This window comes from Gracilinanus agilis, chromosome 2 (assembly GCF_016433145.1).
Source record: "Gracilinanus agilis isolate LMUSP501 chromosome 2, AgileGrace, whole genome shotgun sequence".
Classification (NCBI taxonomy): Eukaryota; Metazoa; Chordata; class Mammalia; order Didelphimorphia; family Didelphidae; genus Gracilinanus; species Gracilinanus agilis.
Genome location: NC_058131.1, coordinates 51,623,595 through 51,636,685, shown reverse-complemented (window position 1 = coordinate 51,636,685; position 13,091 = coordinate 51,623,595). Strand labels below are relative to the sequence as shown.

The following is a 13,091-nucleotide window of genomic DNA, read 5'->3' as shown; positions in this document are numbered from 1 at the left end:
TCTCTGGGCCAGGGGGGGGCCTACGTAGACCAGAATCAGCTGCTCCTCTGGGCTCAGGGCATAACCAGGGGCCTCTCTGGGCTCAGACCAGAACCCACTGCCCTTCTGGGTTGGGCTGGGGGTGCCGTTCTTGTGTGTGTGTGACAGCTTTGGCTCCCTTGTGCCACAGCCCCCCGAAGGCGCCCGCCTATGAGCGGTTCCACAGCCTTGCCCAGCCGGGCGCCCCAGGCCTGGCGCTGCCCTACAAGTACAAGGTGCTGGCCGAGATGTTCCGCAGCATGGACACAGTGGTCAGCCTGCTCTTCAACCGCTCCGAGGTGGTCACTTTTGCCAAGGTCAAGCAGGGCGTCCAGGACATGCTGCACAAGTGAGTGGGGGGAGCCTGCGTCCGGCCTGCCCCTCTGCCCCTGAGCTCGGCTCCCCCTTCGGCCCTGGCCGCGTGGCCTGCGGAGTTCGGGGCGGCCTTCGAGCACGGTGACCCCAGACACACTCGGGGCGGTGGGTCCCGGGTTCTAGTGTGGCTTCTGATGCTGACTGCCCGGGGGAGGCCGTGCTGGGTCCAGCCTCTCACCCCAGGCCCCTGCTTGCCTCTGCCAGGAGGTTCGAGGAGAAGAACGTGGGCCAGATCAAGACCGTCTTCCCAGACTCGTACCGATTCCGGCAGGAGCGCAACATCCCCCCATTTGGCTCCGGTGGGAAGCGCTCCGACTATCAGCTCACCATTGAGCCGGTGCTGGGGCCAGGTGGGTATGGGGGGGTCGGCCCTGGGGCGATGGGTGGCCCAGACCCTGGCATGGGGGGCTGATGGGTCCGGCCTCTCCCCAGAGGACGGAGGCCAGGGAGCCCCCCAGATGTCGGCCTCCCGCCTTCTGCAGCGCCGGCACACCTTCGGCAGGAACCTGGTGCAGCTGGTCAAGGAGCAGCACAAGGTGAGTTGGGGGGCATCTTGCCCGCCCAGAGAGGGGCCACTGGCTGGGTTCAGAGGCTCGGCCTGCGGGGAGGCCATGGGAGGTCCTGGGGGCCGAGGCCTTGGGCTCCCTTTGGGGGCATCTGGGGGGACAGAGTGGGGAGCCATCACGGTAGAGCCCAGATCCACAGGTGTCCATGGGGAGCAGCCGCAGTGCACGGGGCCTCCACAGAGGGGTGTCTGGGCTCCGGCCAGGTGGCCTTGGTCAGCTCACGTCACCCCCAGGGGCCCCTACGTCAGAGTTCGCCCCCGGGCTTTTGTCTCTTCCCAGGCTTTCCTGGCCTCCCTGAACCCACCGCTGGTGGTGCCAGAAGACCAGCTGACCAGGTGGCACCCCAGATTCAATGTGGACGAGGTGCCGGACGTCACCCCCGCCGAGCTGCCCCAGCCACCCCACACTGACACGGTGACGAGCGCGCAGGAGATGCTGGCCAGGGCGCGCGCCATGCTGACACCCAAGGTAGATGGCGCAGAGATGGCGGGGCCGAGTGCCTCTCCTCGAGGAACCAGCCTCCAATCGTGTCTCTGCCTCTGCAGATGGAGAGGGCTTTGGCCCAGCTGGCTCTGAAGACGGCTGATGGCAGTCCCGGCCCCCGGGGGCCCCCCACACCTGGCTCTGCTGAGCCCCAGAGCCCCCCAGCACCGGGCTCGCCTGATCTTGGCAGCCCCCCGAAGCTTGTGTCCCCATCCAGCTCCCCCAGTGCCCTGAGGGGCGTTTCTCAGGCCCTGCTGGAGCGGGTGAGTCTGAGGGCAGGGGGTGGGGGGTGTCAAGGGGTTCCTGGGTCCAGCATGGCTGACCGCTCGCTCCCCTCCCTCCAAAGATCCGTGCCAAGGAGGCCCAGAAGCTGCAGGCCCTGATGACCCGCAGACCTCAGCAGGAGGAGCGGCTGCTGGTGCTGTCCAGGCTGCCCGAGCTGGCCCGCATCCTGCGCAGTGTCTTTGTGGCCGAGAAGAAACCAGCGCTGACCATGGAGGTGGCCTGTGCCAGGATGATCGGCAGCTACGGCCCGTCCATGACACCCGGTATGGGCTGGGGGGAGGGGGTGGGTAGAGAGCTGGGCGGTCCCTGGCTCACGTGTAGCCCCTTCCTCACTGGGGGGACCCCGGGTGAGCCACAGAACCCTGTTGGCCTCACAGGAAGAAACAGCAGAGACCCCCAGTGGGGCCAATCTGACAGATGAACCCTATTGGAGGCTCAGCTGCCTCCTGTCATTTACTCCCTGATGTGGCCGGCCAGAGGGGAATCCAGGCCCAGGGCTGTCCCTCTCCCTGACTCTGATCTCCCCCCAGGAGAGATGGAGAAACACCTGCAGGTCCTCTCAGAACTGCTCCCCGACTGGCTCAGCCTCCATCGCGTCAGGACGGACACCTACCTGAAGCTGGACAAGTCCTCAGAGTTGGGCCCCATCACTGACAGGCTGGCCCGGATTACCCAGGAGGAGGAGAAGCTGTGACTCAGCCCTTCCTGGAACCCAGCTGGACTCTGAACTGTTTAAATGATTAATTTAAGGACTTGGTGTTTGTTGTGTGTGCCAGGAAGTAGAGACTTTGGGAAATGTTTTAAAAAAGATGGAACTCCAGAAAATAGGACCTTCCTCCATTTTACCCCCATTGGAAAATAAAGGTGATTTTTGTAGTTGTCAGATGTGTGCCCTGCAGCGTGCTGACCTGGCACCGAAGCCCAGCTGTGCCCCATGGAGCGTCCTGGAGCCTCACCACAGCCCTCAGGCTGGGCTCTCCCTTGCGGCCACTCAGCCCAGAAGAAAGGCTTCACTGCACTTTTGAATTAAGTTATTTAATCAGATACAGAGAAGGGGCTGCCTCAGGCTCCCATCCGTCTGTCCCTTCCAGGGGTTTGTCTCCCTAGAAGGCTGGCGCCCTCATCCCTTGGCAGGCAGTGCAGTCCCAAGACCAGATAGGGCCCCTCCAGAGTCTGCGTCACTCCACCTGCTGGGTCTGATTTGGCATGATGTGGGGGACCCCAGAAGCATTTCCCCAGGCGCCTCCTGCCATGTAGATGATGGGCATATGGGCAGGCACAAGTGGGGCCGGCAGGTCTAGGAAATGGACACAATTGGTTGTGCCCCAAATTCTAAACCACAAAAGCAACCCTGTATTGGGTCAAGAGACTGGTGGGGCCAGGCGTGGAGGCTGTGGCTATGGGGGCCCCTCCAGGATGCAGAGTTCTTCTCTGGAGCCGGCCTCTACTCCAGGCAGGGAGGCGCGGAGGACGCATGGCTGGGAGGGGGAAGAACTGGAAGGCCCAGAGGGTTTCCTGGGCTCTCCCAGGGAGTCTGGAGGCACTCAGCAGGCTGCAGGGTCAGTGCCTATCACAGGGCGATGGCCGTCCTCAGTCGTACTGCAGCAGGGAGAAGAAGGGCACAGAGGCCAGCCTCTCGCGGCCCCTCAGGGACGTCAGCTCCACCAGCGTCAGGGCCTCGAGCACGTCGGCCTTCAGACTGTGCAGCAGCTTGCAGGCGGCTCCCATGGTACCTGAGGATGACACTGGCTAGAGGATGCCTGCGGCCACACGCCGGCTCAGCGCCTGGCTGCCCGTGCTACGGCATTTTTATTTTGTTAAATATTTCCCAATGACCCTTTAATAGGGTTCTGGCTGGCTGCCGGGCACCCACCTGCCTCTGGCTTGAACACTGGCCAGGATCCTGGCCCTGAGTGCCAGGGCAGGATGACGGCTCTGCCCAAAGGCCCTGCCGCCTCCCCTTCCTTACCTCCGGTGGCCATCAGGTCATCCACGATCACTACCTTCTTGCCTGGCTCAATGGCATCTTCCTGCATCTCCAATTCTGCCTGAAGAACAAAGACCCCCCCCCAGTCCAGCTGTAGAGGGAGTGGGGGGGAGCTGGCCCTGGTCAGCCTGGTCAGCCCCCACGAGGGCCTCGGAGCTCTCAAAGCTACTGTGGCCGGGTGGCCCAGGGGATGGGGCTCGGGAGCCAGGAGGCAGGAAGAGCTGGGTTCAAATCCAGCCTCAGGCCCTGGCCCCGCTTCACCTGAGGACAGTAACAGGCTGCCCCCTCCCCCAAGGGCTGCATCTACACTGCTGGGCACAGCCGGGGCACACCTCCATTTGAGGTCAGCCTCCCACATGCACCCCGCCAGCCCTCCTAAAGCCAAAGTTGTCTCTTTGCACCCCCCTGCTGGGAGAGCGCAGCCACCGGGGCTGACAAAGGTCTGAAAAGGGTTCAGGAGGCCACTGGAGGCCCACAGAGGAGGCTCCAGGGCCCATTTGCCGCATCTGGATCTCTGTTCTTCCCTCCAAACGGGGACTCATCCTGCCAGAGCCCGACAAACAACCTGGGTGGGAGGGGGAGATGAGCCCCACCTCCGGCCCAAGCAGGAGAGGCCCTTCTCTGAGCCTCCACAGGCTGTCAGCCGGCACCGGGCTTCGGAGGGCCGGCCAGAGCGACATAGACCGAGCCAGGCAGGCTGCTAGAGCCTTGTGGAGCTGCCTCTGGGGGACTGAACCCGGCCCCCAGCCCCGCCCCCTACCCCCCGCGGCTCCGCCCCCGTCCCCTCCCACATGGGAGGAGCACTGGGCTGCCGGCCCCTCCTTAGTCAGGCTTGGCCCCTTAAGCTCGCACAGGCCCACGTCCCCTTTACCCCAGGAAGGCTGATCCCAACCCCCACCCCCCCACCCCCGCTGGGCTGACTGGAGGAGGGAGTCCCTGGAGCCTCCCCGCCTGACCAGAAGACCAAGGGCCCCGGCTGAGCGGGAAGCGGGAGAGGAGCCTGGGCGCCCCCGGGGAGGCGAGCTGGGACGCGGGCCTCGGCCTCACCTGGCCGTACTCCAGAGAGTAGCTGGTGGAGATGGTGGGTCCCGGAAGCTTCCCGCGCTTGCGGATCAGCACGAAGCCGATCCCCATTTTCTGGGCCAGGGAGGGCCCGAACAGGAAGCCTCGAGCGTCTAACCCTGAGGGAGAGAATGGAGGGTTTAAAGGCAGCAGCAGAGACCCCACTGGGGGTGCTGACTGCCCCCCTCGGGGCCTGGAGCTCAGCCTGAGCCCGCCCCGTCTCAGAGGGGACCAGGCCCCCACGTGGAGGAGACTACCAGGCGCTCATTTTCTCCCACAACTCCATTAAGGAGCCATGGAGGAACTTCCTAGGTGGGGAGCAAACGTTTCTTATTGGCCAAGTCAAAGGGCTCCAGCAAATAATTCAAAGCGTTTTTCACTTCATCTGATCAGCTGTTCCCAGGCTCCAATAAGAAAAAACACAGCCAAGATGGCCGAGGAGGATCAGGGGGTCCAGGGAGCCGGGGTCAGTGTAAGAAACTAAATGGAAATTTTGAGGGGAGTTTTGTGGAAAGCCACTGATGATGGAAAAAGTTTTAGAGCCTCCGAAATCCAGGCCAGGGGGCTCAATGGACAGAGACCGGGGCCTAGCGTGGAGAGGACGTGGTTCAAAAGTGGCCTCCCCAGGCAGGACCCTTCAGTCTGCCTGCCTAGGCCTTCCTCCAGGCCTTGGCTGGATTCCAAACAGAAGGTGAGGGCTTTAAAAAAAGAAAGGAATGTGACCCTGTGAAAACATAAGGAATGCTTGGAAAAAAAACCAAAAAAAACCTTAAGTTCCCAGCTGATTATAGGAGCCTTTCTCAACCTAGGATGAAGCCTGTGTTTATGATTATGATGTGCACAATAAAAAGGAAATGTAATCAGAATAATGTGAAAAGCCAAACTGGGCCATCATCATCCATCTTGGTCTCAGAACAGCAAGGAAATATTCATGCAAGAGAGGCTTCTGCCCTTTCAGCATGGGGAGAGAAGGATATTTCTGGTAATACATGTATATCTGGAAATGACTGTAAGGTAAAAAACAAAAGGAACCAATAAAATGGATTTTTAAAAATGCAAATGTATTCTATAACTCTTGGCTAGAGGGTCTAAAAAATTTTTTTTATTTTTAATTTTAAAACCTTCTGTTTTAGAATGAATACTAAATATTCATTTCATAGCAGAAGAGCTGTAAGGAAACACTTACCAAACAATTAAAACTAGATCTAAACAACACTAAGTGCTCATGGGTAGGATGAGCTAACATAATAAAAACGACCATTCTACCCAAATTAATTTACTTATTTAATGCTATGCCTATCAAACTACCAAGAAACTTTTTTGCTGAATTAGAAAAAAATATAACAAAGTTCATTTGGAAGAACAAAAGATCAAGAATATCAAGGGAAACGATGAAAACATGTGAAGGAAGGGGGCCTAGCAGTACCAGATATTAAACTATATTATAAAGCAGTGGTCATCAAAACAATATGGTACTAGCTAAGAGACAGAAGGGAGGATCCGTGGAATAGACTAGGGGTAAGTCAGCAAGACAGTCTATGATAAACCCAAAGAGCCCAATTTTGGGGTCAAAAACCCACTATTTGACAAAAACTGTTGGGAAAATGAGAAAACAATATGGGAGAGATTAGGTTTTGATCAACATCTCACACCCTACATCAAGATAAATCAGAATGGGTGAATGACTTAAATATAATGAAGGAAACTATAAATAAATTAGGTGAACACAGAATAGTATTCTTGTCAGATCTCTGGGAAAGGAAAGATTTTAAAACCAAGCAAAGGAGGGCAGCTGGGTAGCTCAGTGGATTGAGAGCCAGGCCTAGAGACGGGAGGTCCTAGGTTCAAATTTGGCCTCAGACACTTCCCAGCTGTGTGACCTTGGGCAAGTAAGTCACTTGGCCCCCATTACCTACCCTTACCACTCTTCTGCCTTGGAGCCAATACACAGTATTGACTCCAAGACAGAAGGTAAGGGTTTAAAAAAACAAACCCAAGCAAGATTTAGAAAAAATCACAAAATGTAAAATAAATAATTTTGATTACATTAAACTAAAAAGCTTTTGTACAAACAAAAACAATGCATCCAAAATCAGAAGGGAAACAACAAATTGGGAAAAAATCTTTATAACACAAAACTCTGACAGAGGTCTAATTACTCAAATATACAAGGAGTTAAAGCAATTGTATAAAAAATCAAGCCATTCCCCAATGGATAAATGGGCAAGGGACATGAATAGGCAATTTTCAGATAAAGAAATCAAAACTATCAATAAGCACATGAGAAAGTGTTCTAAATCTCCAATAATTAGAGAAATGCAAATCAAAACAACTCTGAGATACCACCCAGCAGATTGGCTAAAATGAAAGTAGGGGAGAGTAATGAATGTTGGAGGGGATGTGGCAAAACTGGGACATTAATGCATTGCTGGTGGAGTTGTGAACTGATTCAACCATTCTGGATGGCAATTTGGAACTATGCTCAAAGAGCACTAAAAGACTGCCTGCCCTCTGATCCAGCCATAGCATTGCTAGGTTTGTACCTCAAAGAGATCATATGGGAAAAGATTTGTACAAAAATATTTATAGTCACGCTCTTTCTGGTGGCAAAAAACTGGAAAAGGAGGGTATGCCCTTCAATTGGGGAATGGCTGAACAAATTGTGGTATATGTTGATGATGGAATACTATTGTGCTCAAAGGAATAATCAACTGGAGGAATTCCATGTGAACTGGAAAGACCTCCAGGAATTGATGCAGAGTGAAAGGAGCAGAGCCAGAAGAACATTGTACACAGAGACAGATACACTGTGGTACAATCGAATGTAATGGACTTCTGTACTGGCAGCACTGCAATGACCCAGGACAATTCTGAGAGACTTATGGAAAAGAATGCTACCCACATTCAGAGGAAGAACTACAGGAATAGAAATACAGAAGAAAAACAACTGCTTGAACACATGGGTTGATACAGACATGATTGGGGATGTAGACTTGAAACGACCAACTCAGTGCAACTATCAATAATATGGAAATAGGTCTTGTTCGATGACACATGTTAAAACCAGTGGAAATGTGTGTTGGCTCCCCCTGGGGGGATGGGGGGAGAGTAAGAACACGAATCATGGAACCATGGAAAAATTTTCTAAAAAATAAAAAGTAAAAAAAGTAATCTCCCCAAATTAAAAAAAATAATAAAAAAAGAAGAGAAAGATAGCCATCTTTATGAGTCATAATATCTGAGGATCCTATTATTGACATAGATTCCTAGAAAAGAAAATACTAATAATAAAGTCTTACTTTAAAAAAAAAAAAGAGCTATAAGGTCTAAGCAAGGAGGATCATGTGACCTGCCCAGGGTCACAAGCTAGGCAAGAGTTCAGAGTCCAAATTGGAACCCAGGTCCTTCCGTCTCTGGCTGGCTCTCAAATATACTGAGCTGTCTAGTTGCCCATTATTGTCCTTCTTGATATGGGGAGGGACAGAGACAGAGATGGTCATCAGATGGGCGACTCCTGAATTAGGAGACTCACTCCAGAGGCAGGCCAGCACATTCTCTGAGGAGCTGTTAGGTGACTTGCCCAGAGTCACCCCAGGTTGCCTCTCTGGTTTGAGTCTGTCTCAAAGTCACCTCACACAAGGGGATAAAGCAGGCACAGGCTGCTGCTCTAGCTGACAGTCAGGGCTGCCCAGAGGCAGCTTGAGAAGGGCCTTCAGGAGCCCCAGCAGAGGGTCTGGGGCGGGGGGAGATGAGACATTCTTTCTGGTCAGAGCAGTCAGTGCTGAGGTCTCCTTCCCCTCCACCCCCAATCCCAGAGAATCAATGGTGTGGTCCCTGGGCCAAGAATGAAATGGCCAAAAGACCTGGGGGCAGCTGAGATCCACGCCAGGCTGGGTCAGTAAACAGGAGACTGAGGGCTGCCTGCGGCTTCTCTCCATGGGAAGGAAACTGTGAAGGGCAGGACAAGACTTGGGCGCCAGCTGAGCCTCTGTCTGCCTCCATGCCCTCCTCTGTAAAATGGGGATAATACCTCCAAGGGATTGTGGGAATCACATGAGAAAAGATTTAAAAGTGTTCTGCAAGCCCAAAGCACCAGAGAAAAGAATGATGTTGTTATGATGATCTGAATGGCCTGGGCCCAGGTGAACAACAGGAGCTCAGCACAGGGCCTGGGCCGGCATAGGAGATTAATACACGCTCATGATTGGCACATTTTTTAGCCCCCATTTTCCACCGGAGCACCCTGCTTTAGGACTTCTTGGGATCTCCCCATCCAGTCTCTCCCCCTTCCCCCAGCAAATTCAGGGACATTTTCTGGGCCCCCTCCCCAGCTCCAGCTTACCTGCTATATAATCTATCTTGGTCTTGTGATTTTCTTTCAGATGATCCGCCAGAAGTTCGATGGAAGCCCTGAAGGCTTCTGGGTCCTTCAGCAAAGGGCTGATGTCCCTAGGGCAGGAAGGAGGCCTGGTGAGTGAGAGGAAGCCCCCCAACACACACACACACACACTCTCTCTCTCTCTGTCTCTGTCTGTCTGTCTCTCTCTCTCTCTCTTCTGGGGAGGCCTGGACCTGCTCTCCAGGGGCATGGGGAGGGGGAGATGCCAGGAGAGAGACCCAGGCTTTGGGGCACAGTTACTGGCCCCCAGGGGGGACACAAAGAGGAGTGAAATGATCCCACCAACCAAGAGGGAGGATTAAGGCCAAAAAGGCCCAAAGAGCCCAGTGGATGGGGGTGGGGAACTCTCCCTCAAACATGCCCCTTTCTGATGTTTCCTGGGGGGCTGGAGGGAGGGATACCAGTGGGCAACCCCCCCCAACTCTGTACAAACAAGCCCAGTACAGAATAAACGGCGGAGACCCTGAGGGAAACAGGGATGCCCTCTTAGCGAGGGGCAGATAGGGGGGCACTGACTCATCTCTGGCCCCGCCTGGAAGGGGAGGGGAGGTCAATTTGGGGAAGTGTGAGTCACCCTGTTTGGCAGCAGGGTGGAATCTGGGGAGGGGCCTGGGGCCAGAGGGTGGAACTTTGGGTGCCCCCTGAGGGACTAAAGTCCCAGCACCCCAAAGGGGCACTGCGTGGAGGTCCATTGCAAAAGGGGGGCCCGAAGGGAAAGAAGGATGGGGGGAGGGGCCCGTGGTCACTCAGGCAGTCAGTAGGCAGCAGCAGTGGCAGTGAGATGGCCAGAGCTGTGAGCACACCTGGAGGGCACTGCCAAGGCCCCCTCCAGCTCCAATCTCGGCGTATTCATCTCCCAGGGAGGCGTCTAGTCCCGGGCCTGGGTTTGAATAAGACCGGGTTGGCTAATACCTAGGTGCCCGAAGGCACGTGACTTCCCCCCTTCCGACCTCCGGGAGTTTCAGATCTGTGAAATCCGCAGAAGGCCGGGGAGGGGCGGGAGGCAGGGACGTGCCTGCTGCCTGAAGGCGAGGTCCTGGGTTCCAATGTCGATTAGGACGACTCCGGAAAGGTCAGTGTCCGCGACAAAGCTTTCACTCTGCCCGGAAACTTAACTCGCCTCGCTGCCCCTCAGCCCCGAAGGCCCAGCTCTCACCGGAATAAGATCCCGGGCTTGGGGAAGTCTGGGAAGCTCCGGACACGCCGAGCTACGAGTTGCCGCTTAGAATCTGCCATGCCTACTCCGCGCTGCGCAGCGCTGCACTGCGCCCAATGCGCAGGCGCGGGAAGAGGCGGGAGAGGCATAGGAGGCTCCGCCTCCCGGGCGTGTTCTGTCCTGGCACCGCCCCTTCCTCAGGACAAGGCCGAGGTTCGCAAACGTTTGGTCTTTGGCCGTTAGGCGTCGCTGTGGAGTTGGCAGGAACTGAACTCTAAAGCTGAAATGGACTGACCCCGAGCCAGGTGCTACCCTCCCCCAGCACCAGACCCCTTATCTATAAAATGGAAATAATAAAGGGAAAAAAAGGCACTTCCTATAGGCCAGGATTTTTAATAATAATAGCAGCTACAGTGGATTGAGAGTCAGGCCTAGAGACGGGAGGTCCTGGGTTCAAATGTGGCCTCAGACTCTTCCCAGCTGTGTGACCTTGGGCAAGTCACTTGACCCCCATTGCCTACCCTTACCACTCTTCCACCTATGAGCCAATGCACAGAAGTTAAGGGTTTAAAAAAAAATAATAGCAGCTAGCATTTATATAGCACGGGACACAATAATAAGTAAGAAAATAGCACTTATATAGCACAGGACACAATAAAAATAGTTCGCATTTATATAGTACCTACTATGTGCCAGGCAGGATAATAATAACAGCTAGGATTTATGTGGCACCTACTACGTGCCAGGTATAATAATATTATTAACTAGCATTTGTATGGTTTCTACTATATATGAGATGTTTTCATAATAATAACTGGCATTTACAGAGCACCTACTATGTGCTAGGCATTTTAATAAAGATAACTTTTATATACTATGTGCCAGGCACTGTGCCAATTATCTCACTGGATCTCAAACGCTGAGGGGTGGATGCTATTATGATCCCCCCTTCCTTTCCCTCCCAAATTCTTACTTGCTGATTTAGATTAATTCTAAGACAGAATGGCAAAGGCTAGGCAATGGGGGTTATGTTGGCGGCCGGATTCCAGCTTGGGTTTCCTTGTGACTGTACCCACTGTAGCTAATTCATTTGTCAGTTAACTCATTTTCTTCTTCCTTGAAAACAGTGCTCTGAAAACCTTAAAGGACTCTGTAAAAGCTGGCCATTGTTATTAGAGCAGACAGGCAAAAAAGGCTGGTTGGAAGGCATTGTGGGATCTTCGTTTTACAGATGAGGAAACTGAGGCCCCAGAAGTAAAATGTCTTGCCCAAAGGGCCCACAATCGGTAAGGAGAGAACCAGGATGAACACCCTGATTCTTTCCACTAAAGCGGGATGATGGCTCTATTCCTTCAGCAAGGACAAAGGCGTCAACATGAAAGGTATTGGGCCCTTCCCATGTGCTTGGCCCTTTGGGGGAGATAAAAGTGACTGTGAAATGGTCCTGGCACTCCTAATCGAGCAGGGAGGATTAAGATATGTATAGAAATAGCTTTCTCTTCCTTATAAAGGCAGTTCTGGTCACCCCTAGCTGGAGATAGCAGGGAAAGCTTCTTGGAGGAGGTGGGAGCTGAAGGCTGGCCCAGATAAGGCTAAAAGGCATGCCAGGTGAAGGGGAAAGAGGCAAAGGTGAGTTGGGAGGCACTTGTAGACTTTGCCTGGGGCCGAGTACACAGAGGCACAGAGCAGGAGATAAGGCTGGAGAGCTGAAGTGGGAAACATGGGCCTCTGGGGCTTCTCCAAGTGGTTTCAGCCCTTGCAGAGGATTCTCTACTCCAGGCCAGCGTGCTCAAACATGTAGTAATCACCTACTGTGTTACTTAATCTGTATGACCTTAGTTTAATCAATAAACCTTCCTTGGCCTCCATTTTTTCAGCTGTAGGAAGAAGGGGGTTGGTTCTTCCCAACTCCAAATCTAGGATATTGTGTTGTCAAAACTCAAACGATCCTGATCCTGCCCTTCAAGCAGCTGCTTCTAAATGGGGACAGAGGGAGGGGGAAATCCAACATGGTGGCAGATTGGGAAGAATTTGGATGGATCTGAGCTGAATTTTGAAGAGGTCCAGTTTTGGAGGAGGGGTGTAGAAGGGTGGGATGATCTGCTCAAAGATATGAGGACAGATGGCATGGAGGTTGGCCTAAGGCCAGATCCATAAAGGGAAATATGAAATATGCCTAGAAGGGTAGGTGGGAGCCAATTTGTAGAGGTCTTAAAAGCCAGGTTGAGGGGTGCCCTCTGAAATCCTTATTCGATTGTTAATAAACTATCCACGTAAAAGTTGCCCTCTTCCCTGAAAACATTCCTTGGTGTGTATTTGGCAGATAACTTTCTATCTTCGCATCCTTTCTCACTAGAACAAACAGAACCCCTAACTTCTCTGTTCCAATCTCCCATTTCCAGTCATCTGGAGCCAGAATTCCTGTAGATGTCTTGAACTCGAGGTCTCTACCATTCTTTCTTTACTGAATTGAGAGTCATCCTCCCAATTCCCTGAGCTTACAACCCAGGAGTCACTATTTCTCATGCCCTCTATCCTGCCCATTTCCCTTTGGCAACACCTCTCTAATGCACCCTCATCTTCTCACCCCTATATTATTGCAGAAGTCTGCTGGGTGGCCTTCCTCAAGTCTTTCCCCCATTCTAGTCCATTCTCCATTTTGCTCCAAATTGATTTTACTAAAGCACAGGTAGGTCTGGCCATGTGACACCCCCCCCCCCCAATAAATTCAAACAGTTCTGTATCATCTCCGGTTCATTA

The 13,091-nt window shown here is 53.5% G+C and overlaps 2 protein-coding genes across 3 annotated transcripts in view; one reads left to right on the top strand and one right to left on the bottom strand.

The window, feature by feature from the left end:
• CDT1 (chromatin licensing and DNA replication factor 1) overlaps positions 1-2,612 on the top strand; it is a 9,578-nt gene extending 6,966 nt beyond the window's left edge. For both annotated transcript variants that reach the window (XM_044663179.1, XM_044663180.1), the window contains 7 exons: positions 170-367; positions 598-743; positions 826-929; positions 1,239-1,427; positions 1,505-1,705; positions 1,789-1,990; positions 2,258-2,612. In XM_044663179.1, coding sequence (XP_044519114.1) covers positions 170-367; positions 598-743; positions 826-929; positions 1,239-1,427; positions 1,505-1,705; positions 1,789-1,990; positions 2,258-2,421 — 1,204 coding nt within the window. In that variant the 3' untranslated portion in view covers positions 2,422-2,612. The remainder of the gene's footprint in view (positions 1-169; positions 368-597; positions 744-825; positions 930-1,238; positions 1,428-1,504; positions 1,706-1,788; positions 1,991-2,257) is intronic.
• Positions 2,613-2,746: 134 nt separating this feature from the next.
• On the bottom strand, positions 2,747-10,448 carry APRT (adenine phosphoribosyltransferase). Its single transcript, XM_044663181.1, has 5 exons — positions 10,332-10,448; positions 9,119-9,225; positions 4,762-4,895; positions 3,697-3,775; positions 2,747-3,460 (listed from the first exon to the last, which is right to left on the bottom strand). The coding sequence occupies exons 1-5, from the start codon at positions 10,409-10,411 to the stop codon at positions 3,318-3,320; spliced, it is 543 nt and encodes a 180-aa protein (XP_044519116.1). The 5' UTR covers positions 10,412-10,448; the 3' UTR covers positions 2,747-3,317.
• Between the last annotated feature and the right edge of the window lie 2,643 nt (positions 10,449-13,091).

What these genes read in the sequence shown, in the direction of transcription:
- APRT (XM_044663181.1), bottom strand. Translation starts at nt 10,411, where the DNA reads ATGGCAGATTCTAAGCGGCAACTCGTAGCTCGGCGTGTCCGGAGCTTC. An exon ending in AAGCCCGGGATCTTATTCCG is followed by an intron (nt 9,226 to 10,331) that starts GTGAGAGCTGGG and finishes TTCCTGCCCTAG; the next exon opens with GGACATCAGCCCTTTGCTGA. An exon ending in CAAGATAGATTATATAGCAG is followed by an intron (nt 4,896 to 9,118) that starts GTAAGCTGGAGC and finishes TCTCTCCCTCAG; the next exon opens with GGTTAGACGCTCGAGGCTTC.